The sequence below is a fragment of the Podarcis tiliguerta genome (assembly GCF_965153285.1).
Source record: "Podarcis tiliguerta genome assembly, chromosome: 16".
In the NCBI taxonomy this organism is placed as follows: domain Eukaryota; kingdom Metazoa; phylum Chordata; class Lepidosauria; order Squamata; family Lacertidae; genus Podarcis; species Podarcis tiliguerta.
Window position 1 is genome coordinate 23,740,106 of NC_139549.1, and position 22,402 is coordinate 23,762,507.

At 49.1% G+C, this 22,402-nt stretch overlaps 2 protein-coding genes across 2 annotated transcripts in view; both read right to left on the reverse strand.

Annotated features, from left to right (window-relative positions):
• UQCR10 (ubiquinol-cytochrome c reductase, complex III subunit X) overlaps positions 1 to 19,604 on the reverse strand; it is a 433,107-nt gene extending 413,503 nt beyond the window's left edge. Inside the window, exon 1 of the mRNA XM_083418017.1 lies at positions 19,593 to 19,604. The gene's annotated coding sequence lies outside the window, so the exon portion shown is untranslated. The remainder of the gene's footprint in view (positions 1 to 19,592) is intronic.
• On the reverse strand, positions 1,241 to 20,703 carry NEFH (neurofilament heavy chain). Its single transcript, XM_083417622.1, has 4 exons — positions 19,679 to 20,703; positions 8,890 to 9,089; positions 4,997 to 5,121; positions 1,241 to 3,855 (listed from the first exon to the last, which is right to left on the reverse strand). Exons 1-4 carry the CDS (start codon positions 20,562 to 20,564, stop codon positions 2,220 to 2,222), a joined length of 2,847 nt encoding a protein of 948 aa, XP_083273748.1. The 5' UTR covers positions 20,565 to 20,703; the 3' UTR covers positions 1,241 to 2,219.
• Between the last annotated feature and the right edge of the window lie 1,699 nt (positions 20,704 to 22,402).

Genomic DNA, 22,402 nt, shown 5'->3' on the forward strand with positions numbered 1-22,402 from the left:
AATTTTGAGCCTTCCCTTAAGATGCAGGAACACAGGAAGCGGCTTTATACAGCATCTGGTCCTTCTAGCTCAATCTAACTGGCAGCAGCTGCCTTGGGACCTTTGCATGCAAGCCAGTTGCTCTGAGTTGCGGCCCAACCCATCCTGGAAGCCTTAGACTGGGATGAGCTGGCTAGGCAAGTGCATCTCAGTCCCTGATGCTTGGGGTTTCTAACAGCCTAGGTAAAGGAACAGAGGAAGCTGAGGTCAGAGCATTCGGTCCTGTATACCTGAAGGAGCGTCTCCACCCCCATCGTTCAGCCCGGTCACCGAGGTCCAGCTCCAAGGGCCTTCTGGCGTTTCCCTCCGTGGGAGAAGGGCAGATTACAGGGAACCAGGCAGAAGGCCTTCTCAGTAGCGGTGCCTGGAATGCCCTCCCATCAGGTATCAAGGAAAAAAACAACTATCTGACGTTTAAAAGACATCTGAAGGCAGTCCTGTTTAGGGAAGTTTTATTCTGTTGGGAGCTAACCAAGAGTGGTTGGGGAAACCCAGCCAGATGGGCGGGGTATAAATAATAAATTATTATTATTATTATTATTGAAATTTGAAATACTTTATTGTCACTTTTACAACGTATACAGTGAGATTCCACGAGCACCCCCCACTAAGCTCTCTTAATCTTCATTCCCCTCGTTTACTGACGCACACCCACCAAACCCGAAAGTCAGTTGCCCTGTTGTTATATTTCATTCAGCCGCCAAACAGCCCACGGATAGAAGCTGTTCTTTACCCTGTTGGTGTGACTAATCATGTTTCTATATCTTCTGCCTGAGGGCAGGAGATCAAGAAAGTGCTGGCCAGGGTGTGAATCATCCCTGAGAATTTCCCTCACTCTCCTGAGGCAACGTTCTTCCGCTATTTCATCCAGTGGATTCATGCGACAGCCCATAATATGCTGTGCTGTATTCACCACCCTCTGTAGGCACTTCCTATCAGACGATGTCAAACCAGTGTACCACTAATAATAATAATAATAATAATAATAATAATAATAATAATAATTGCTCATTGAGCCAAGGATCTCACTCCGGCAATGACACCCCAGTATCTTCGCCATTACTTCCTGATCCCTTTCAGTGGTGATGCTAGGGGACTGAACTGGAGGCCTTCTGCATGCAAAGCACATCCTTCACCACTGAGCTCCACCTGCCAAACCTTCCCTCTTGACACCCCAGAAAGGAGACCACAACAGAGAAGAGAGAGTCAGCTCTTTGTAAGCATTTTCGTTTGCTTTTATTGCACAGAAGCAACTGGAAGTGAACGTTTGACTTGCTGTAGTGCACTTCTTTTTTCCAGTGGGTGAGTGTGTGCATGTGTGTGCATGGTTTTTTTGTTTTTTTAAACGACAGAGGGCACATCTATACGTCAAACCTAAGCCAGGTTTTCAACCGGTTTTGACCGGCCTGGCTCCCTCCCAGAAAACATCGGGAACTGATGTTCCCCTGCAAAGGGAGTCTGCTGAGAAATCCCTTTTCGGTATCCATGGTAAACTTGTATTTCCCAAGGTCCCTTAAGAATGGAAGCGAGGAACCAAAGCAATGGAACCAGTTTTGAAACCCGTTTAGGTTTCCGGTATAAAACGCGCCCTGAATGACCTTCCTCCTGAGACCAGCTACGGATGAAGCTCTCGACAGTGTGAAAATGAAGACAAGGCATTTTTTTTCTAGATCGTTTTGGAATTCTCTAGCCTACTATACATCTCCCAAAGCATAAATCCCAGCTCTAACTGCATACATTCATTTATTGCATTCGACCCATCGTTGCCCGTACTTGGAAATAAATGCACTTATTTGAAAAGGGCAGTCAAGTTTTGCTCTGGATATTCCCCTCCCCTCCTCCCTCTCCCCGTTCCTTAAATAAATTCAAGTGTTTAAATGTGGCATTCTGCGTATATCACATTCTGCTACGGAAGCTATCATAACATTATTGAACCACCTTTTTTGGGGGGTGGCGGCGGCTCGGTTCATTGCTTATTTGGGGTGTCTTGTTTATTTTTCTTTCACATAAACATATTGCTAACATGAGCTCCATGCCTCGGCGGGTGAGCGAGAGTCACCACTCGCCTAAGCAGAAAAGGTCCAGCCTTGGAAAGGGCAAAAAATGGAGCCCGTCCTGAGGCAGAGAGGGCCCTTGAACAGCTCCTCCGACATCCGCCGGTGCCTCCAGCTTCCTCCCTCTCACTTCTCACTCTTCTTCGCTTTCTCCTCTGCCGCGGACGCCTTCTCTGCGGCTTTGCTGTCTTTGGGGTCTGTGCTGGATGACTTCTCCACTTTCTCAGCCTTGGGCTTGGTGGCTTTGGCTGGCTCCTTTGCCGGCTCGGCCTTGGGGGTCTCCTTGACCTCTGCCTTGGCTGGTTCTTTGGGCTTGGCTTCGGCTTTGGGCTTCTCCTCCGGCTCCTTCTTTGGCTCCACTTTCTCCTTCTTGGGTTCCTCTTTCTTCTCTTCCACCTTGGGTTTCTCAGGCTCCTTCTCGGCCGGCTTGCTCGGCTCCTTGGCCTTCGCTTCTTTGGCTGGCGCCTTTGGCTCGGGCTCCTTCTTGCTGGCTTTCTCCGCTTCCTTCTCCGCCTCCGGCTTGGCCTTTGCTGCCGCTTTGGTGGGCTCCTTCTCCTTCACTTTATCCTCTGCCTTGGAAGATGCCTCCTCCTTCTTCTCTGGCTTGGTGGCTTTCTTCTGGTCTTCCTCCTTCCCCTTCTTCTCCTCCACCTTGGTTTCTTGTTTTGGCACATCCTTGGCCGGGCTCTCCTTCTTGGGCTCCTCTTCCTTCTTGCTCTCTTTCTTCTCCTCTGCTTTTGGCTTCACCTGAGCTTTCTCCTCCTCTTTTGCAGGGGCCTTGGCCTCCTTCGCAGGTGGCTTGGCTGGTTCCTTCGGTGGGGGCTTCTCCTTCTCAGGTGACTTGGCCTTCGGCGGGGTCTTGGCTTTCTCTGGGGACTTCACCTCCTCCTTTGTGGGGGACTTGACCTTCCCTGGAGATTTGGACTCCTCCTTTGTCGGGGTTGCCCCTTTCTCCGGAGATTTTGCTGCCGGAGACTTGACCTTATCTGGAGACTTGCTCTCCTCCTTGGTGGGAGATGGAGCTTTTGCCGGAGACTTGGAGTCTTCTTTGGTAGGGGATGCGGGCTTTTCGGGAGATTTTGTTGCCTGAGCCTTGGCCTCTTCCTTTGTTGGAGACTTCGCTTTGGCCGGGGATTTGGATTCCTCTTGCGTTGGGGAGGCAACCGCCGGAGACTTGGGAGCTGGAGACTTGGGAGCTGGAGATTTGGGAGCTGGAGACTTGGGAGCTGGAGATTTGGGAGCTGGAGACTTGGGAGCTGGAGATTTGGCATCATCCTTCACTGGCAACTGAATCTTGTCTGGAGATTTGACCTCTTCTTCTGTAGGTGTTGGTGCTTTTTCTGGAACGTCTTCTGCTGATGGAGATTCCTTCTCTTTTGCCTCTCCCTCTTCTTCTTCTTCTTCTTCACCACCCTCTCCTCCTTCAGATTCTCCCTGTTCCTCTTCCTCTTTTGCATCTCCTTCTTCTTCCTCTCCTCCCTCCTCTCCCTCTCCCTCTTCTCCTTCTCCCTCTCCCTCCTCCTCTTCCTCTTCCTTTTTCTCACCTCCCTCTTCCTCCGTGACTTCTTCAGTCACTTGAACTTCCTCGGTCTGCTCCTCCACAATCACCGTCTCCTTCTCAGACTTCTCCACCACTTTGATCTTCTCCTCGCTCTTGAACTTGATGTGGGTGGAAATGCTGGGGGCTTTGGGGACGGATTCAGGGAAAGGAAAGAGGCCCAGCCCAGCTCCCATGCGGCATTCCTCGCCTTCCAGGAGCTTCCTGTTTCCAAAAAAAAGGTGGGTGGGAGAAATCAAAGGAAGTCAGAGTCTGCTAACCCAATTGGCTGCGAGTACCAATTGCCATGCAGAAAACCAGGTGGGCGTACAGCAACGGCCACATCCACACCGTACATTTATAGCTCTATGATATCACTTTAAATAGTCATGGCTTCCCCCAAAGGATTCTGGGAGCAGTAGTTCAGTAAGGGTGCTGAGAGTTGTTAGGCAACCCCTATATTCCCCTCCCAGAGCTAGAATTCCCAGAGTTCCCTGGCAAGAGGGATTGATTGTTAAACCACTCTGAGAATTATAGCTTTGGGAAGGGAAATAAAGGTCTCCTAACAAATCTCAGCACCCTTACTGAACTACTGCTCCCAGAATCCTTTGGGGGAAGCCATGTGCTTTGAGTGTATGGTGTGAAGATGGCCAGTATCTATGTGTTTTACTTTGACTGGTGAATAATGTTTATTGCCTTGGCCTCATTGCCAGGAAAGTGGCTGGAAAATAATGGCTAGATCTATGTCTAACACTCCACAGTTTTAATTAAAAACTCACCTAGGGGAAGCAATGTCAGTGGTCTCCCAGGAACCAGAAGCATGATTCATCTCAACATGAAGCTGCAGCTTCAGTTGTGTGGGCCCAACTCTGTGGAACTCCCTCCCACTAGAAGTCAGGCATAGGAAATCTCCCTGCTGAGTTTCAGGTGCCTGATTAAAACCATTTTATTCAATGAGGCTTTATGTCCCGAGTGCTCCTCCTATGTTTTAAAATATTTCAGGTGTTCTTTCTTTAAATTTCTGAGACTATAAATTTCTGAAGTTTTTACATGTTAGAGGTTTCATGTTTTAAAAATCTTGTACATAAAAAAAATAAATCCTTGTATGCCGTTATGAGACCTAAATGGTGAAAAGCAGGGTATACATTTTAAAATGATTTTTAAAAATAAAATAAAATAAATAAACCCCAGGAAAGAGCGGGTTGTGGTGGAGTGGAATTGAAGGACCAAGGTGAAGAAAACAAGGCTGGACATGCACAGGGATGCGCCTGTGCATGACAGCATGAAAGGAAATGATGCCGTGTCTGGAGGAGGAAGGGCTTACGCCTGTGAGCCTGTCAGAGTAGGGAAATGAAGCGACACCTACCTGTAAGCTGCAATCTCTATATCCAGAGCCATCTTGACATTCAGCAAGTCTTGGTATTCCCTCAGCTGGGCGGCCATCTCCCACTTGGTATTCCTCAGCTCATTGTCCAGCTGTGCGATGCTCTCCTATGAAACAGAGGCAGGGAAGAGTGTGGATCATCTTCAGGTGGCCAATGAGTGAACAGCAGGGTCGAAGCTGGCCCTAGCACTAGGCAGAGTGTGAGGTGACTGATGCCAAAGGGCCACTGAAATATACTCAGAGTCGCAAAGTGATTTCATGCTCTTTATTCAGTTCATAGTGGTGAGGAGGAATGAATGAAAGTCCCCTCAAAGTATCTGCTTTATATACATTATTTACACAATGGGCTGCACATGATTGGCTAATTCTGGAATTCTACTGTAAGCCAATCAGGTTGTGGATTCACTTATATCTGGAGCATGATTGGATGGTTCCTGCCAACCAATCATACTGCTGCATTGTTCTAGGACCAGTCAGACTGCTGCATTCTGAATCCTATTGTTCTAGGACCAATCAGACTGCTGCAATTTGGATCCTATTGTTCTAGGACCAATCAGACTGCTGCAGTTTGGATCCTATTCAACTCAGTACATAACAGCCACAGTGATGACCCAGTGTGGGGTAGTGGCCGGTCCAGGGTCATGGAGGAATCGAAGGCCTATTGCTATTTTTGTAGCCACCGGCATTCTAGATCTGCCCAATCAGCATGAAGTTTTTTTTGCTCTTTCACAGTCAAAGCCTTTGACTGCGATAGAGAAGAAACATGAAGGGAGGGCAAAAAGTATAAGAGGCTACCATATGTAGTGGCAATGTAAAATTATTTAAAAGGCCTGGGAAAAGACATATAAAGATTTGAAGAGAATGTGGGAAATGATTGTTTTTTTTTTTTAAAAAAATGCTGAGCCCATTTACTTATTGCTACTTTTGTTTGGATTTACAGTGTTACCTCAGGTTACATATCCTTCAGGTTACATACGCTTCAGGTTACAGACTCCGCTAACCCAGAAATACTACCTCGGGTTAAGAACTTTGCTTCAGGATGAGAACAGAAGTCGTGCTCCGGCGGCACAGCGGCAGCGGGAGGCCCCATTAGCTAAAGTGGTACTTCATGTTAAGAACAGTTTCAGGTTAAGAACGGACCTCCAGAATGAATTAAGTACTTAACCCGAGGTACCACTGTATTGCATTTGCATCCCACCTTTCCTCCAGGGAATGGAAGAAGATGTAAATATGGCTCTTCCGCCTACTCACAACAGTCCTGTGAGGTTGGTCAGGCTGAGAGGGCCGCAAGCGAGATGTGACACGATAGTAAGCGGGGCTTAATAGTGGCGCAGGACAGCTGTACCAAAACATCAGAGGTGCTTAATCTTGTGTGTCTATTATCAAGCGCACGTTTGGGACTGCAATGGTCCTCGTGGCTGGCAGCAAATCCTGGGAAATCCCCCCCCCCCCGCCAGAGTTGAGATCTGAGGCTCCGTGCTGCTGTTCCATCCTATTATTTGTCTTGTTTATTGACTGTGTTTAAATGCCACCTCCCCCCCCCCAAGCAGCTCAAGATGGTGTTTCTAGTTCACCCCTGTCCCCCATTTAATCCCCACGACAACCCTGTGAGGTAGGCTAGGCTCAGAAGAAGCCACTGGCCCAAGGACACCCAGTCAGTTTCTTCGTGGACCCTGGTCTCCCAGGTCCTAGTCCAACACTCTAACCACTACACCACGCTCCCAAAAAGTGGCAGGTGCCCACCCTTAATGAGTTTTCAGTACTACAGTCTGCCACAGGATATTTATGGTTGACATGTTGCTGTTAGTGCTTCTGTGGCAGTTTGTTTGTTTTATCTGCCCTTGGTTTTCTATTATTTATAATTGGTATTTGTGGTTTCAATCCTCTTCCTGCGCTGGGATTACTTTTGTGGTAAAGGGTGGCTTAAAACTATCTTTAAATAATTAAATAATCACACACACACAGAATATTTAAGAGTTAAATCTCTTTCTCCCCCTTACGACTTCAACATCTTTGACCTGGATGCAGTTCAAGCGGGACAGCACTGGTTTTGGTGCATGCTTAGCCCTCCCATTGAACTGAATGGGGCTTGAAAGTGCTTGGGTTTTGGCTAGATCAAATGCAGACAGATTTCAGGCTTCTGGGATCTACTTTGCTAGTTCCTGGAAGGCATCAGAGGCTGGTCAGAGGTGCCACCAACCTCTGCCTGCCCTCAGCCAGCCCACCACCAGCCTCCCTTCTTACGACTCCAAGGAAGCTGCCAGCTTCCACCTCTTTCATCTCATTGTTGCCCCTTGTAGAACTTGGCACGGAGGACAGAGACAAAACTAAGAATTAGTTGGCTCTGCCTGCAATCAGCTCTGGCGCCCCCTAGTGTTGGGCTCTAGCTCAATGGGCACTAGCTGCCACTGGCAGAGGCCTGAGACACACCAATTAGAGCTTAGTCGAAAAGGCACACACTCCAATTGTAATACGACAATAACGATAACTAGTGCTTTTTTCCTGGGGGGACGCATAGCCCTAAACCTTTTGGTTAGGAACATCAACAAAACACCACTACAGTGGTACCTCGGGTTACAAACACCTCAGGTTACAAACACTTTGGGTTACAGACTTCACAACCTAGAAGTACGTAGTACCTCAGGTTAAGAACTTTACCTCAGGATGAGAACAGAAATCACGCCATGGCAGCGCGGCAGCATCAGGAAGCCCCATTAGCTAAAGTGGTAACCCCTCAGGTTAAGAACAGTTTCAGGTTAAGAACAGACCTCCGGAACAAATTAAGTACGTAACCAGAGGTACCACTGTAATAATAAGGCTGCTTTGTGGAGCTTTGTTTGTTTGGTGTTTATCTGCATGTGTGTATAAGGGAGGGAGGTTGTCTTCAAGCCAACCAGACAAGGGACTCAGCTACATTAAGGGGGGGGGGGGGGACAAACCAACATTTTGAATGCGTTATAAACATGCAACACGGGATGGCACCGGAGAGCAATAAATAAATAAATAAATAAATAAATAAATAAATAAATAAATTATGCGATTTTTACATAGTGTTTTTTTCTTCTTTTATAATGATTTCATTTCTAACTTTTTATAGTGTTTCCCCCCCGTGTGTAGATCCACCGAAGGTCTGTTTTTTGTTGTTAGCTGTATGCCTTAGGTCTCATCTAGAAGCAGTATTTTACCACTTTATACAGTCATGGCTTCCCCCAAATAATCTTGGGAAGTGTCATTTGTTAAGAGTGCTGAGAGTTGCTGGGAGAGACCCCAATTCCACTCTCAGAGCAACAATTCCCAGACTTCCCAGTGAAGAGGGATTCATTATTAATTTGCTTGGGAAACTGTAGTTCTGAGAGGGAAACAGGGGACTCCTAATGATGCTAAGAGTTCTTAACAAACTACACCTAAGCCCTACTCAGAGTAGATCCATTGAAATCATCAAACCAAAGTTACCCATGCCTATTAACTCCAACTGGTCTGCTCTGAGTAGGACTGCCATTGACTTTCAGCCATTTTTCTGCATGGGGCAAAAGACAAGATGGCACCCTCTTCAATCCACAGACAGAGGTTGATAAGGGTGGTAATTAGATCTTCCTTCAGTGCTGTCAGTGGGAGAAGCTTCAACACTTCTTTTCTTAAACATTCTTGTCTGTTTTCAGCCTAAGAGAGCTTGGCTTATTCTGGGCTACCCTTGGGTTACACAGCTAAGACTGGTGGATTTAAATCCAGGTGGTGAACCCAGCTATCACCGGACTGTGGCTCCATCCTTCCTCCCCATTGGCTGTCCCACATGGGGGGCTGATGAGACCTGATATTTGAAGGGCACCTGGTTGGGGGAGTCTGTAGTGGGCAGCTGCCATTGGCCCACACATTACCTGATAGGAGAGGACATCAACATGATGGCGGTCTTCGATGTCGGCCCTCTGCCTCTCCAGGGATTCCTTCGTCCCCTTGAGAGCTTCGAGCTCGGTGGTTTTGGACTGCAGCTGATGGCGGTATTCGGAAATCTCCTCCTGTGCTGTACGGATGGCATCGGTATTCACCTTGGCCGCTTCTGACAGCTTGTCCAGCCTCACTGTAATGTGGGGAAGGAAAAGGGGGGAAAGCATATATCCAGTCATTAGCAGATGAAGATGATGGACTTAATGGAGCTGGCTGATCTCACTGGGAGAATCCAGAAAGACCAGAAAGAAGAGGAATATCAAGAAGACTGGAAGAAATTTAAAGACTATTTGAATAAATATTGTAATATTAAAGATTTGTAAGTACTTGAAAGAATTAATTAGGCCTAGGATTAAATTAGGATTAAATAAATAAATGAGAAACAGAACGATAAGAAAAGTTAGGAAATTTGATTATAACCGGAATATTGTTTTTTGGAATAATGATATTGGAAACTGCTACATTCAATTACAAGGAAATTCAGATGGAAGAGATGAGAGGAAGTCAAGTAATATGTTTATGAAGTTGGAAGTTAAATCAATTAAGTTTTATTGTATTTGTGTATGTGGTGGTATTCTTGGGTATTATTTGTGAGATTTGTAATATTTTATTTCTTTCTCTTTTCTTTTATTATTGTTTTTCTTATTTTTGTTTTATTGAAGTTATGTGTTTGTATGAAATTCAGTAAATATTACGGGGGGGGGGAGAAAAGAAAAAGCATCTATCCAGTCGCAAAGCATGCCAAAATATATCGTCAAGGAAAGATTGCAGAGTACAGGCCATTCCGACTCCATCCACAACGGTCTAAAACAGGAGTGAACTCCAGTCCCAGGGGCCAAATTCTGGGCCCCCTCCAGGGCTCTCGATATGGCCTTTGGGACTCTCCACATGCTGTGCCCCTTCCCATGTGACAGACCTCAGGCTCTCTGCTATCCCTTTACTTAGTGATTTTGCCATACTGGAATGTGCCCCTGAAATGTGATTGGACGAGTTCATGGTCTGGACTAATTCATTGAGGACCAAGCTATCAATGGCTGCTAGACATGATGGCTGCGCTTTGCCTCCACAGTTGGAAGCAGGGCTGGATTTAGGTTTGATGAGGCCCTAAGCTACTGAAGGTAATGGCGTCCTTTATATGTCCAGCTGTCCTTTGTCAACAACAAATTGTCACAGTTTTTTGTGTTGAGTTGAATATATGCTATATGGTAATTTATGGACCTGATAGGTATCGAAAGCCATTGGCACATGTTACCATGCTACCAGTCCATGCAGAATGTTGGCACCCTATACAGTGGTACCTTGGGTTAAGTACCAACTTCTCCCTCCTTAAGTCTCAGTGTTGTTCCTTGTAGATCTCAGCAGGGAGGAAGATGAGGAGAAAATTAGAGATACAGTGGTACTTCTGGTTACGTACTTAATTCGTTCCGGAGGTCTGTTCTTAACCTGAAACTGTTCTTAACCTGAAGCACCACTTTAGCTAATGGGGTCTCTCGCTGCTGCAGCGCTGCCGGAGCACAATTTCTGTTCTCATCCTGAAGCAAAGTTCTTAACCCGAGGTACTATTTCTGGGTTAGCGGAGTCTGTAACCTGAAGCGTATGTAACCGGAGGTACCACTGTATATAGAAATGAACAAACCAGTGATATTTTAGAGAGCAGGCTAGCAGGCAGGGCCCATTACTTACACAACACAAAACACTGTTGCTGTATGTAGGTTTTATTTTATTTGTTTTTTATCTTATATTTTGGAAGTGTACACTCAGTTTTTCCCCTTTGATTTTGGAGAGGGCTCCAAGAGAGCAGGGCCTTAAGCTAAAAATTTAAGCTAAATTTAAGCTAAAAATTTAAAAATTTAAGCTAAAAATTTAAAAATTTAAGCTAAAAATATGACACTGGTTGGAGGGCAGTACTGCTACTGAACACCAGTTCCTGGAAACCACAGGAGGGTAGAAGGCTCTTGTTCTGTGGTCCTAGTTCTGGGCTTCCCTTTGGGGCATCTGGGTGGCCGCTGTGAGAATGCTGGATTAGATGGGCCACTTGTTTTCTTGTGATCGTGCCTTCTACTTCCCTGGCTAGAGAGAGATGCCCGTAGGAAGCTCTGAATTGTGCATAGCTTAAATGTTAGCCTACGGTACTCAGGCGGCCGTGAAGCCCACTTTCGCCACTGGCCACGCCCACCACTGCAATGCCGGCCCGCTTGCCCCAACCCCCTCCAGCTCTTTTGGACTACAACTCCCATCAGCCCTAGCTAGCACAGTTGCAGAGAGATGGGGGAAAGAGAGGAGGAAGGGATAATAACAGGCTTAAGACAATTCAGCCGCTTTGGCCAGCCCCTGATGGGAACCTCCAAGCCTCCATCACTTCGCTTCCTGAGACGAAAGGGCAGCCCAGCCCCCTCTGCTGGGATCTGCAAGATGATTCAGCAGCAGCAGCATCCGGAACTAGGCAAGTTCCGGGGAGGTGGGGAATGAACTGTGCATTATTAAAACATTCTGAACGGATTTTTAAAAAATACAATATACTGGTTTTGCACTCGGTTAAGGCTGTTGAGGTTTAAAAGTGGAATGAATCTTGCTCCCAAGTGTATATAGTCTTGCCTCAATATGCCCTCTACAAAAAACAACTGATTTTTATACTTCGTGTTTTGTATTATTTAAGCTGCTGGCTTGCTGTGTGTTGTTTGCAGCATCGTAAGCTGTAAGGTATACAGCCTTGGATATAAAGGAGGGTTTGATCCTGATCACCCACTAGATTCAGCAGGGGTTTCATAGCTCCCAGATGCAAGGGGAACGGGAGGGGAATTTGGATTTCCAGGTGGCATCCTGTGGAGGGACGTGTTACTGCCTTGCCACATATTCAGGAAATGGATGCAGAGAATGAATGTGAGCCCTTTCTCGCTCTCTGCTTTCCAATCACCCGCGCTGCGATGGTGGTGAAGGGTTTTTCCTTTTAATTGGGTTCATGAATGATCTGCTAAAACTGAAAAAGAAAAAAACGCAACTTAAAAAGCAAAACCCAAATCAGTTGAATCATATTGCTAAGTAGCTGTGAGCTCTTCAGATCTCTGCTCATACATCGTTTGTCTCTTTGAGAAGGGCTCACACAGCATTCACATATTGCTGACTGCAGCATCCTGAAAAACAAACCTTAATGTGTTTGTACTTCTGATTCTCCAGAAAGGATCAGCAGCAGTAAAGGTGGCAAACAGAATGGAGCCTAAACGATATATATAAATATGTATTTATTTTATTGCACATTTTTACACTCAAAGGAGCTCAAGGTGGCATGCATGGCATTCTCCCCCTCTTCATTTAATCCCGGCAAGAACCCTGTGGGCAGGATAAGTTGAGAGGCAGTGATTGTCCCCCAAGTCCTGTCAACTCCCCCAGTGAGCTTCATGGCTGGGTGAGAATTTGAGCCCTGGCCTCCCAGGTCCTAAGCCTGGCACTTTAACCACTGAACCACACTGCCTCTCTAATGTGTAGTTAACATATGACACACTATAATATTTTTAAAGGGATTGAGATAAATGAAGAATGTCTCCACACACACACACACACCAGTGGCTGGGAAATGTCATGATTGCTCTGGGCAGCTCTGCATTCAAAGGCAGTTAACCTCTGAATACATAGAGGAACATAGGTAAAGGTAAAGGGACCCCTGACCATTAGATCCAGTCGTGACAGATTCTGGGGTTGTGGCGCTCATCTCACTTTATTGGCCGAGGGAACCGGTGTACAGCTTCCGGGTCATGTGGCCAGCATGACTAAGCCGCTTCTGGCGAACCAGAGCAGCACACGGATCGCCGTTTACCTTCCCGCCGGAGCGGTCCCTATTTATCTACTTGCAATTTGATGTGCTTTCGAACTGCTAGGTGGCAGGAGCTGGGACCGAGCATCTGGAGCTCACCCCATTGCGGGGATTCGAACCGCCGACCTTCTGATCGGCAAGTCCTAGGCTCTGTGCTTAATACTGAGCCCAATTGTTGGTCCATCTACTTCAGTATTGTCTGCACTGACTGGCAGCAGCTCTCCAGGGCTTCAGACACGAGTCTTTTCTAAAATCACTCGGGGATGCCAGGGATTGAATCTGGGACCTTCTGCATGCAAAGCAAAGAGCAAAAAATAGATGAGGTAGGTCAGAAAAAGGCTGTTTGCTTTAAGTGATATCAGAAATGAAGGGCAGTGAGAAGGAAACACCTATGTCTTCATGGCCATAAATGAACGGATCCTGAGGAATGGAAACTAACATTTACTAACAGATTTTCCTGCATCTTGAAAATAAGGCTGTGCTTTGTAGGGTTGCAAGAAGTTTTGTAAGGAGAACTATATGAATTATTGCAAAAAAAAAAAAAAAGACTAAGAAGAAGTTTATTTAGGATTTGGATTTTATAGCAATAACTATTAAAATAAAATGCAAAATCAGAAAGGAAGTTAGAAAACCATTAAGCGAGGTTGACAGAAGTCCTAGGCTGTGATAGCCAAAGGTTTGTTATATTGTATAAGATGGGATGTTATTTTGGAAAACATGTGCAAAAACCAATAATATAAATATATATATATATGGTGACCTACCTTGCAGGGTTAGTGTGGAGATGAACGCTAATATTGCAAAACACCTGGTCTTTTAAGAACTGCATCAGAATTATGATTTAAACAGTTGGTGCTGAGGAGGACACATTCTAGTTTGGAGATGGTGGTGCTCAGTCTCTCCAAGCAAGGAGAAAGACCAGCCATCTACAGAGATTATTTTCTAGAGTGGCAGAATCAACTCCTGCCGCACCTCCCTCTGACCCAGAGCAAGGCCCATGCTGCTGCTTGAGATGCTTGTTCAAACCATCTGCATACACAACTGAGCTCTTCATCATAGGATCCGCAACAAAATTTTGCAGTGTCTCCCCACCCTTGGTTAAGAGTGCTCCTTTTCAGATTTCAAGCCTGCCCTACTCTAAAAGGCAAACCAGTTATTCTCTCCCCTGCCCCTCTTTCCTGGTTTTCTGCCTGTTCCATCACCAATTGACATTCATTATTCCGTAGTTCCTGGGGCTGCTGATTTTGGCTGCTGGTTGTTGGGGGTTTTGGGGGTGGGGAGGAAGTCCCCTAATTTAATTTTTCTGCAAGTATTTTGTACTACTGCAGACTTCAGGATTCACCAAAGCATGGTTATATATATTTCTCATTGGCCAAATTTGAGCTCAAATCCTGATGGCACTCAACCACCTGAACTCAGTACGTATTAAAGGTAAAGGGACCCCTGACCATTAGGTTCAGTCGTGACCGACTCTGGGGTTGCGGTGCTCATCTCGCTTTATTGGCTGAGGGAGCCACCGTTTGTCCACAGACAGCTTCCGGGTCATGTGGCCAGCATGAACGGAAATGCCGTTTACCTTCCCGCTGGAGTTTGCACTTTGACATGCTTTCGAACTGCTAGGTTGGCAGGAGCTGGGACTGAGCAATGGGAGCTCACCCCTTCACGGGGATTCGAACCGCTGACCTTCTGACTGGTAAGTCCTAGGCTCTGTGGTTTAACCCACAGTGCCACCCGCATCCCTTGAACTCAGTATTATAGGGAGCACAAAGAGCCTCAAAAGACAATGTTGATTCTCTCTCTCTCTCTCTCTCTCTCTCTCTGTGTGTGTGTGTGAGTGAGAGAGAGAGAGAGAGAGAGAGAGAGAGAGAGAGAAAGACTTCCAATCTCCCCTTCTTGGTGGAGAGACTGTACTGTTTCTGAGGAGTAACAGTCTTAGAAGACACAGATTAGCTGACAGTTGCCCTGACTGATCCACACCTTCAAAGCTCACACAACCCCACTCCAGACCTCCAGATAGGAGGCGCCCCTCTCAGAAAGGGAGAGCTGGTCTCAACAACCTCAGCACACACTTTGCTGGATGGGCTGGCCTTGGTGATGTCTGGGCCTGCAGGCAGCCATTCTTGTTGGGGAAAGGCCTCTGCCACCGCGTTCTTTTGGGGGAGACCATAGCAACTGTGGGATCAAGGACAGGAGGCCTGGGGGCAGGGGGCAGGGGGATTAGTTTATCATCAGTCACTATTGCAGTTGTGCTGCCAAATTAGAACTTCTCTCAATCCCACCGGCATCTGAATCACGGCAGGTGGTTATCCACAAGAGAGCCCCTTCTGTGGCTGCTGCAATACAGTAGCATTTCTTCCCAAGGAGAGGTTAGACTGGCTTCCTCTTTGTCATATTTCTACTTATTCAGACACGCCTTTGAAAACTAAGGCGCAGACGATGCTGATCACTGGGCTATGGTCAGAGGGAAATGAATCTTAACTATCTCCCCCACATTTGCCAATAACCTGCCTCCTGTATGTGGGTGGTGACATTTTCGTTTAGTGACCATCACTAAGTACTCCATTGGGAAATTAAGGAAGTGGCAATACTTTATGATGTCTGGATAGTTTCATTCTAGAACAAAGGCAGGAGCCAAAATCAGTAGTGAAAATGGACTCAAAAAGCCTCTACAAATGACCGTACAATGGGGCATTGGGGAGAAGAACTGTCCTTTTAGCACCTTGTATTGTGAGCAGGGTGTGTGTGTGTTAAAATTGACCTGTCTGCATTAAGTGACCTTCAGCTGTGCATCTCAATTACGGTACTTTCTGTGGGTGGTTCTCTTTAGGCAGATCAAACTGCTTTTGCGGGGCCAACCTGACGATCTCATCTGACACTGCCTCTCAGTATGGGAACCTGCCTGACAGGACTATAATAGAGCCATTAGGTCACATCCCACTCACTCTTAAGCCTGTGCCATTTTCACAATGCAGGCATGCTGAAGAGCTGTCAAGCAACATACTTTAAAAGGGCTTGTGGGACAGATAATTCTAGAAGCTGGGGTGGGTGGGTTGCAGTTTGCACCCCCAAGTGAAAGAGATATGCTGCTTTTTGCACAATGAAAGTGCTATGTGAATCATTTAATTTAATAGATAATAATAACCTGGTGCCACCATAAGCTAGGCTTTTCATTTCCTCATAATAACATAAACAGAGTTTGGCTGTTGGAGCAGGCAAATGGCCCATCCAGTCCACTATCTTGTTCTCACAGCTGCCACCCAGATGCCTGTGGGAAAACCAGCTTAGATATTTGGCTCACATTCCTGCAGCTGCCCTCCAGGCTTCTGCCAGCCTTTATGAAAGGAGGAGGGTATTGCTGGTGGCTACCAAACAGGAATGGTTAAGGAAAGACAAGAGAGCTGTTAAAGCTGGACTGCAACAACAGCAGGGATTTCCCAATCTGTAGGAAGTAAAAATATGTCCCTCCCGCTAACTTCCAACAACACGGATTCCCCTTACAATGCTAAGAAGGAGGAGGTAAATTTAGGGAGAAGTTATATGTGACTCCCCTCACCAATCCCAGGAATAAATTGCGGTATTGTGATCGGAGACTCTCTCCACTAGTAACACTCTGCGCCAGTCTTCGTGAGGAACAGAGCAACTGAACCCCTGCTGCACGGTCTAAAGTGGTGCAGACTAGGACCTGGGAACCCAGGGTTCAAATGGCCATTCAGCCATGGAATTTAGTGGGTGACCTTGGGCCAGTCACTGCCTCTCAGCCTAACCTAACTCACAGGGTTGTTGCAGGGATTAAATGAAGAGGGGGAGCACCATGTAGGGTGCCTTGAGTTCCTTGGGGGGAAACGGTGGGATATATATATGCAACCAATCAATCGAACAGCAGGATCAGGACCCCCGCCGACAACGGCACGAAGAAGCAGGATCAGCACCGCGGACAGCGCCTGCGCTTTATCATAATGATAAAGCAAGCGTCCTGGAAAACATTGCTGGATCAGGACCCTGGACAGCGTCATTCCACCCCCAGGGGCCCTGAATGCGGGTTAGCACGGCCAAGGGGGCGCGTGGAGAGGGAAAGAGCGGCTAGGTGGTAGAGTCGGTGATTCGAGCTGTCCAACTTTCCGGCTGGTTCTGAGAACTTGCTTTTGCTGCAGTCCCTGAAATCCGCCCGTGCTTGGGAGTCGAAAGGGCTCCGTTTAGGGGGGAAAGGCAGTAGCAAAAAGGTTAAGCACCTGCTTTGCATGCAGAAGGTCCCAGGTTCTATCCTCGGCGTCTCCAGGTAGGGCTAGGAATGTCCCCATCCAGGATCTCTGGGGCAGCCTCTGAGCTACACAGACAGACCAATGGTCTGACTCGGTGTAAAACAGCTTAGGTTCCCTCCCACCTAACTCATTTTGGGAGGCGCGATCGCTTGCACGGACCGCCCGAACTGCATCCGATCCCGACGTTACCAGCCTTTCCGGGGCGCCCCCGCCCTGCCCCCACTTCAGCGCGCCTCTCTCGCTTCAATAGGTAGGTGTGTGGGTGGATCCCATGGGAACTGGGAAATGGCCAGAGGAGGAGGAAAAATGGGGGGGCGTGAGAGGATCGGGGCCCTGGGGAGGGGAGGGGCTGTAAGAAGAGAAGTCAGACACCCTGCGCCAGCCTGGCAGCCGCCTCCGCCCCACAACCCCCCTCCCCGCGTGCAGCTGACTTTGGCTTCAAGTTACTGCAGGAGGCGAGGACTGACTCAGCAGAGACTGCGGAGCGGCGCCCAGACACAGCGCGCGTCCCCCCCTCCCTCCAACCTCGTCCCACACATGGTTACCCCCACCATTTTCTCTCCCCACTCTCTGCAGCAAGGCGGATCGACCCCTTTTCCTTAGGTACCTCCGCAGTACGGATAGGACTGGTGACAGATTCAATTCCCCCCCCCGGGGGGCGGGCGGGAAATGTAGCCGTCTTTTGCACCAAGGAGAGGCATAGATTCATATTTTTTCCCCTGTAGAAACTGCACCCCCAGCAAATGAATGAAAGGACACCCTCCTCTGTCCCCCAAGAGTGACGGCGCAATACAGTGATACCGCGCATTAAGTACTTAATTTGTTCCCGAGGTCCGTTCTTAACCTGAAACTGTTATTAACCTGAAGCACCACTTTAGCTAATGGGGCCTCCTGCTGCCCCCGCACGATTTCTGTTCTCATCCTGAAGCAAAGTTCTTAACCCGAGGTACTATTTCTGGGTTAGCGGAGTCTGTAACCTGAAGCGTATGTAGCCCGAGGTACTCCTGTGCTTTCCTTCCACCGCTGTCCACAGTGCTGAATCAGTCTCCCTCCCTCCTCGTATTGGTGCAATGGAGCAACGCGCTCACAGTCCAGGTATCCCCAAAGTTCACCACTACCCCCTGAGCCCCTGAATGCATTCTCTCCCCGCCCCCCGCCCCTTTTGGAGTCTTTCTTCCCTCGCTATAGACTCCTTTAATCGGCAATCCACCTCTTTCCCCCAACATTTCTTCCCCCTCCCAACGCATTTCCTAATCTTTTTCTATCTAGGCTAGCGGGCCTGACCTCCATGGCAGGACATCTTCCCCCAACTCAGTATCCCCGCCCCCCCCACCGCCCCCGCAGAAGTATCTTGTCCACTGCATTGGCCTATGTTATACAAGCAATTCTACGCGGTTCGTCTGCTTCACTTGAGGAGGGGAGGGCGAGTTTCGCTTTACCTGTAAGTGTTGCTATCATAGGTTTCCCAGTTGAAGCTATTTAGACGTACTGGGGGGGGGGCACTGAAATAGGGACACGCCCCCATTGCAACGCCTTCCTTTACGTGGAGACTTCCATGACAAGATCTCCATTTTTGCAGAGTAATGGCTTGTCAAGGGATGCCACCCCGGCACGCAAAGAACAACCCCCTCCCCGAAAAAAATACATTTGGAAATTTCTCCGCTCCATGCGACTTGTTCCCCTCTTGCCTTGGGGTAGGAGCGCGATTTCAGGGATGGGGAGGGAGGCGAATGTGAGAGAGGGGAGAGAAGAGAGAGAAATAGAGGTTTCGCCCGGTATGTTTGTGTGTGAAGATTCACAGCGAGTTTTCGCAGCCTGCCCTTGACTATATCCAAGATGAAAGGGCTCTTTATCCAAAAAGAAGAAAAATCAACAGATAATTTTGCAAGCGCTTCTTTTCGCACCTAACAACGACCACTTACTTAATTTGCAATTATGATGACATATTATTATGCTTGACTATAACGAGGCGGTACATTATTAAAATAATAGCCAGAAAAATAATAGTCCTCGAGTGGAATGAATCATATCTGGTTCTTTGCTCCCTTACTATGAAACCCACCAGCCCCCATCCGCTGACCCTTCCCGACGAAGGCGCGCTCCCAGCTTTGAAACTTCCAAATAGTTGCGGGGGGGCTGGGTCCACTCTTGGATTATGAAGCGACGGGGACACCCCCTCCATTCCTCGCCGCTCCTTTGATGAAGCGGCTGCTAGGAGACAGCACTTTCTCCCTCTGCTGTCGCTGAGGTGGTTCTCCGGCACGCCTGCCTTCCTTCCTAACTGCAGGATGGTTCTCCGACCGACCCCCTTTAGACTAAGGCGTCCCCCCCCCGCAGCCCTACTTCCCTGCCGGCTCTCCGGTGGCTCCCCGGCGTCCCCTTCCTTCCTTCCTATTCCTGGGGCGGTTCCCGAGTGGCCGCCTCCTCCTTCCTTTGGACAAAGCTGCCGCCCCCGCCCAGCCCAGCTACTGGGGGCCCTTCAGTGGTTCCCCGACGGCTCTCTCCATGTCCTTGGAAGGGTTGGGTGACCTCTCCCTCCCTCCTTTGGACAAAGCTGCCCCCTCCGCACGCGCAGCTCTCTTATCCCACCGTCGGGGGGCTCCCTGACGCCCCCCTCCTCCTTTCCGGGATGGCCCGCCCCGTCTATAGTCTCACCTCGGAACCATTCTTCGGACTGGATGGAGCTCTTGACGGTGTGTCCCTCCAGCTGGGCGCGGATCTCCTTGAGCGCAGAGGTGACGTCGGAGCGGGCTGCGGCGTCGCGAGCCTCGACGGCCACCTGGAGGGCGCTGCTGCCTTGGATCTGGAGCAGCAGCTCGGCCACCTCGTCGTCGTGGCTGCGGCGCAGGAAAAGGCTCTCCTCGCGCAGCGCCTGAAGCTTCTTCTCCAGTTCGCCCTTGGCTAGCTGAGAGTCGTCGGCGAACTTGCCCAGCGCCCGGATGGCCGCCTCCACCTCCTCGCGCTGCCGGCTCTCGTCGTCCAGGCGCTGCTTGAGGTGCGCCAGATCCTCTTCCAGGTGCTCCTGTTCCAGCTGCAGCTGCCCCTTCTCGGCGCTCAGCACCACCAGCGTGCCGCGCATGTCGCGGATCTCGCGCTCGTACAGCTCCCCGATGGCTGAGCGCCCGGCCTGCTGCTGCCGCAGCGCCGCCGCCTCGGCCTCCAGCTGCCGGTTCTGCTCCTCCAGCGCCCGCACCTTGTCGATGTAGCCGGCGAAGCGGTCGTTAAGCGCCTGCAGCACCTCCTTCTCGTTGCGCCCGCGCAGGTCGCCGTTCAGCGACGACTCCAGGCTCTCAGTCGACGAGCCCAGCTGGCTCAAGACCCCCGCGGCCCCGGACGCCGACGACGCCCCCAGGCGCCGGTAGCTGGAGACGGAGACCGCCGAGCCCCGCGACCACGACTGCGAGTGGAAGCCGCTCGACGCCAAGGAGCCGCTGCCGCCTGCGGAGCGCGCGGCTGCCGTCGAGTAGCGCCCGCCGCCGAAGCCGGGCTCCTTGCGGTACGAGGGGCCGCTATAAAGCGTGTCCATGCCGTAGCTCATCATGGTGGTGGCTGCCGTCGGAGCGACACGCCAGAGAGGCCACTGCGGCAGAAGGGAGCGCCGCTGTTCTTATATACCGCACGCCGGCGGCCGCCGAGCATCCCGGGGCCGCCCCTTCTGCGAGAAGGAAAGGAGGGAGGGAGGGAGAGAGAAAGAGACGGGGTGGTAGAGGAGGAGATGAAACGGCTTCTTCTCCCCTCCCCCCCCTCTCACACATATACCTGTGCCCGCATCCCACCCCTCCTGCCAAAGGCAAACTCTGCAGAGCTTTTCAGTAGGTACCGGGGCTCAAAGTAGTACCCCGCCTTCCTAACCTGAGACACTTACGGAAAAGGGTTCCTCGTTTGAAAAGATGTTCCGGGCTCAAATTATGTGTCTTACCCCTAACGTGAGATATATTATTTTGGGAGGTGGGGCGGTATTGTTTAAGAGGTCCCGGAGCTCACGTCTTTTCTCCACCTCCTGGCCTGAAATATGTGATGGTTTAATTGTTTGAAAGGATCTGGGACTGGGGTTCGGGAGTCCCCAGCTTGAGGTACAGCATATGATGGTTCAGTGTAATTGAAAAGGTCCTGGGGCTCATGTCTCCCCCTCCCCCAACTCAAGGTGTGTGATGGTTTTATTGATTTCTTTTTCTTTCTCCAGATTCTGACACTTAAAAAAAATTACCCATACCAAACTGTGTTACAAAAGTAATATTGCTGAAAGTATAAATATAAATTAGCCCACTAAACAATATTTCAGGATTCAGATTACATTTCTTTAAAGTACAATACATTACAAATAGGATTAACCATCTTCTGTTTAATATAATATTCGAGCTACTATATCATACTAATTTTTCCTTTACAGCATTCATTGTATTTTATAACCTGTAATAAGAACAAACGAACCCATTAATTACATCCACATTTCATTGTTAAGAGGTTCTGGGGCTCCTTCCGCTGGAAGTATGTGGTGGTTAATTTTACTTAAAGGGTCTCGGGGCTCACGCCCACGAATCCCTTCATGAGCAACCTTCAGGGGCTGCATATCAATGGGGGCGTGGCAAGAGGCAGAAATGGGCGGAGTAACAGATGCGACGGTTTTGTAGGCTACAATTAAACCAGGCACATTTCAGAAGTTTGTACCAAACAGAGTCTCTCTCCATCCAAGGAGGCCAGAAGTGGCACATCCCAGAGGGGCGAAAGCACAAGGGAAGGGGGGTGGAGCAGAGTCAGCGAGGGGCGTGGCCTGAGGAAAGTACCGAGGGCCAGATACAGTCATATCTCGGGTTACAGATGCTTTGGGTTGTGCGATTTCGGGTTACGCACCGCGCCGAACCCAGAAGTACCGGAATGGGTTACTTCTGGGTTTGGATGCTTGCACATGCGCTGAAGCACTAAATTGCACTTTGCGCATGCGCAGAAGCACCGAATAGCAACCTGTGTGTGTGCAGGTGCAGCGCTGCGGGTTGCGGACACTGCGGGTTGTGAATGTGCTTCCCGCACGGATCACGTTCGCAACCCGAGCGTCCACTGTACTAGAGGCTTGGAGGGCTGCATTTGCCTCCCACACCTGAGACTGTGGTTCCTCTTTAAAGTGAAGGCAGGAGAAGTGTGTTGGACTAGGACCTGGGAGATTGGGGTTCAAATCCCCACTTGGCCATGAAGCTCACTGGTTGACCTTGGTGGCCAGACACTGTCTCTCAGCCTAACCTACCTCACAGGGCTGTTGGGGGGATTCAGTGAGGAGGGGGAGAACCGTGGATGTAGCCTTCAGCTCCTAGAAGAAAAAGGTGGGATTGTTGGCATCCCTCAAGAGACAATGGAGTGGGAGTCAAGGCGCTGTGATAGCAGCAT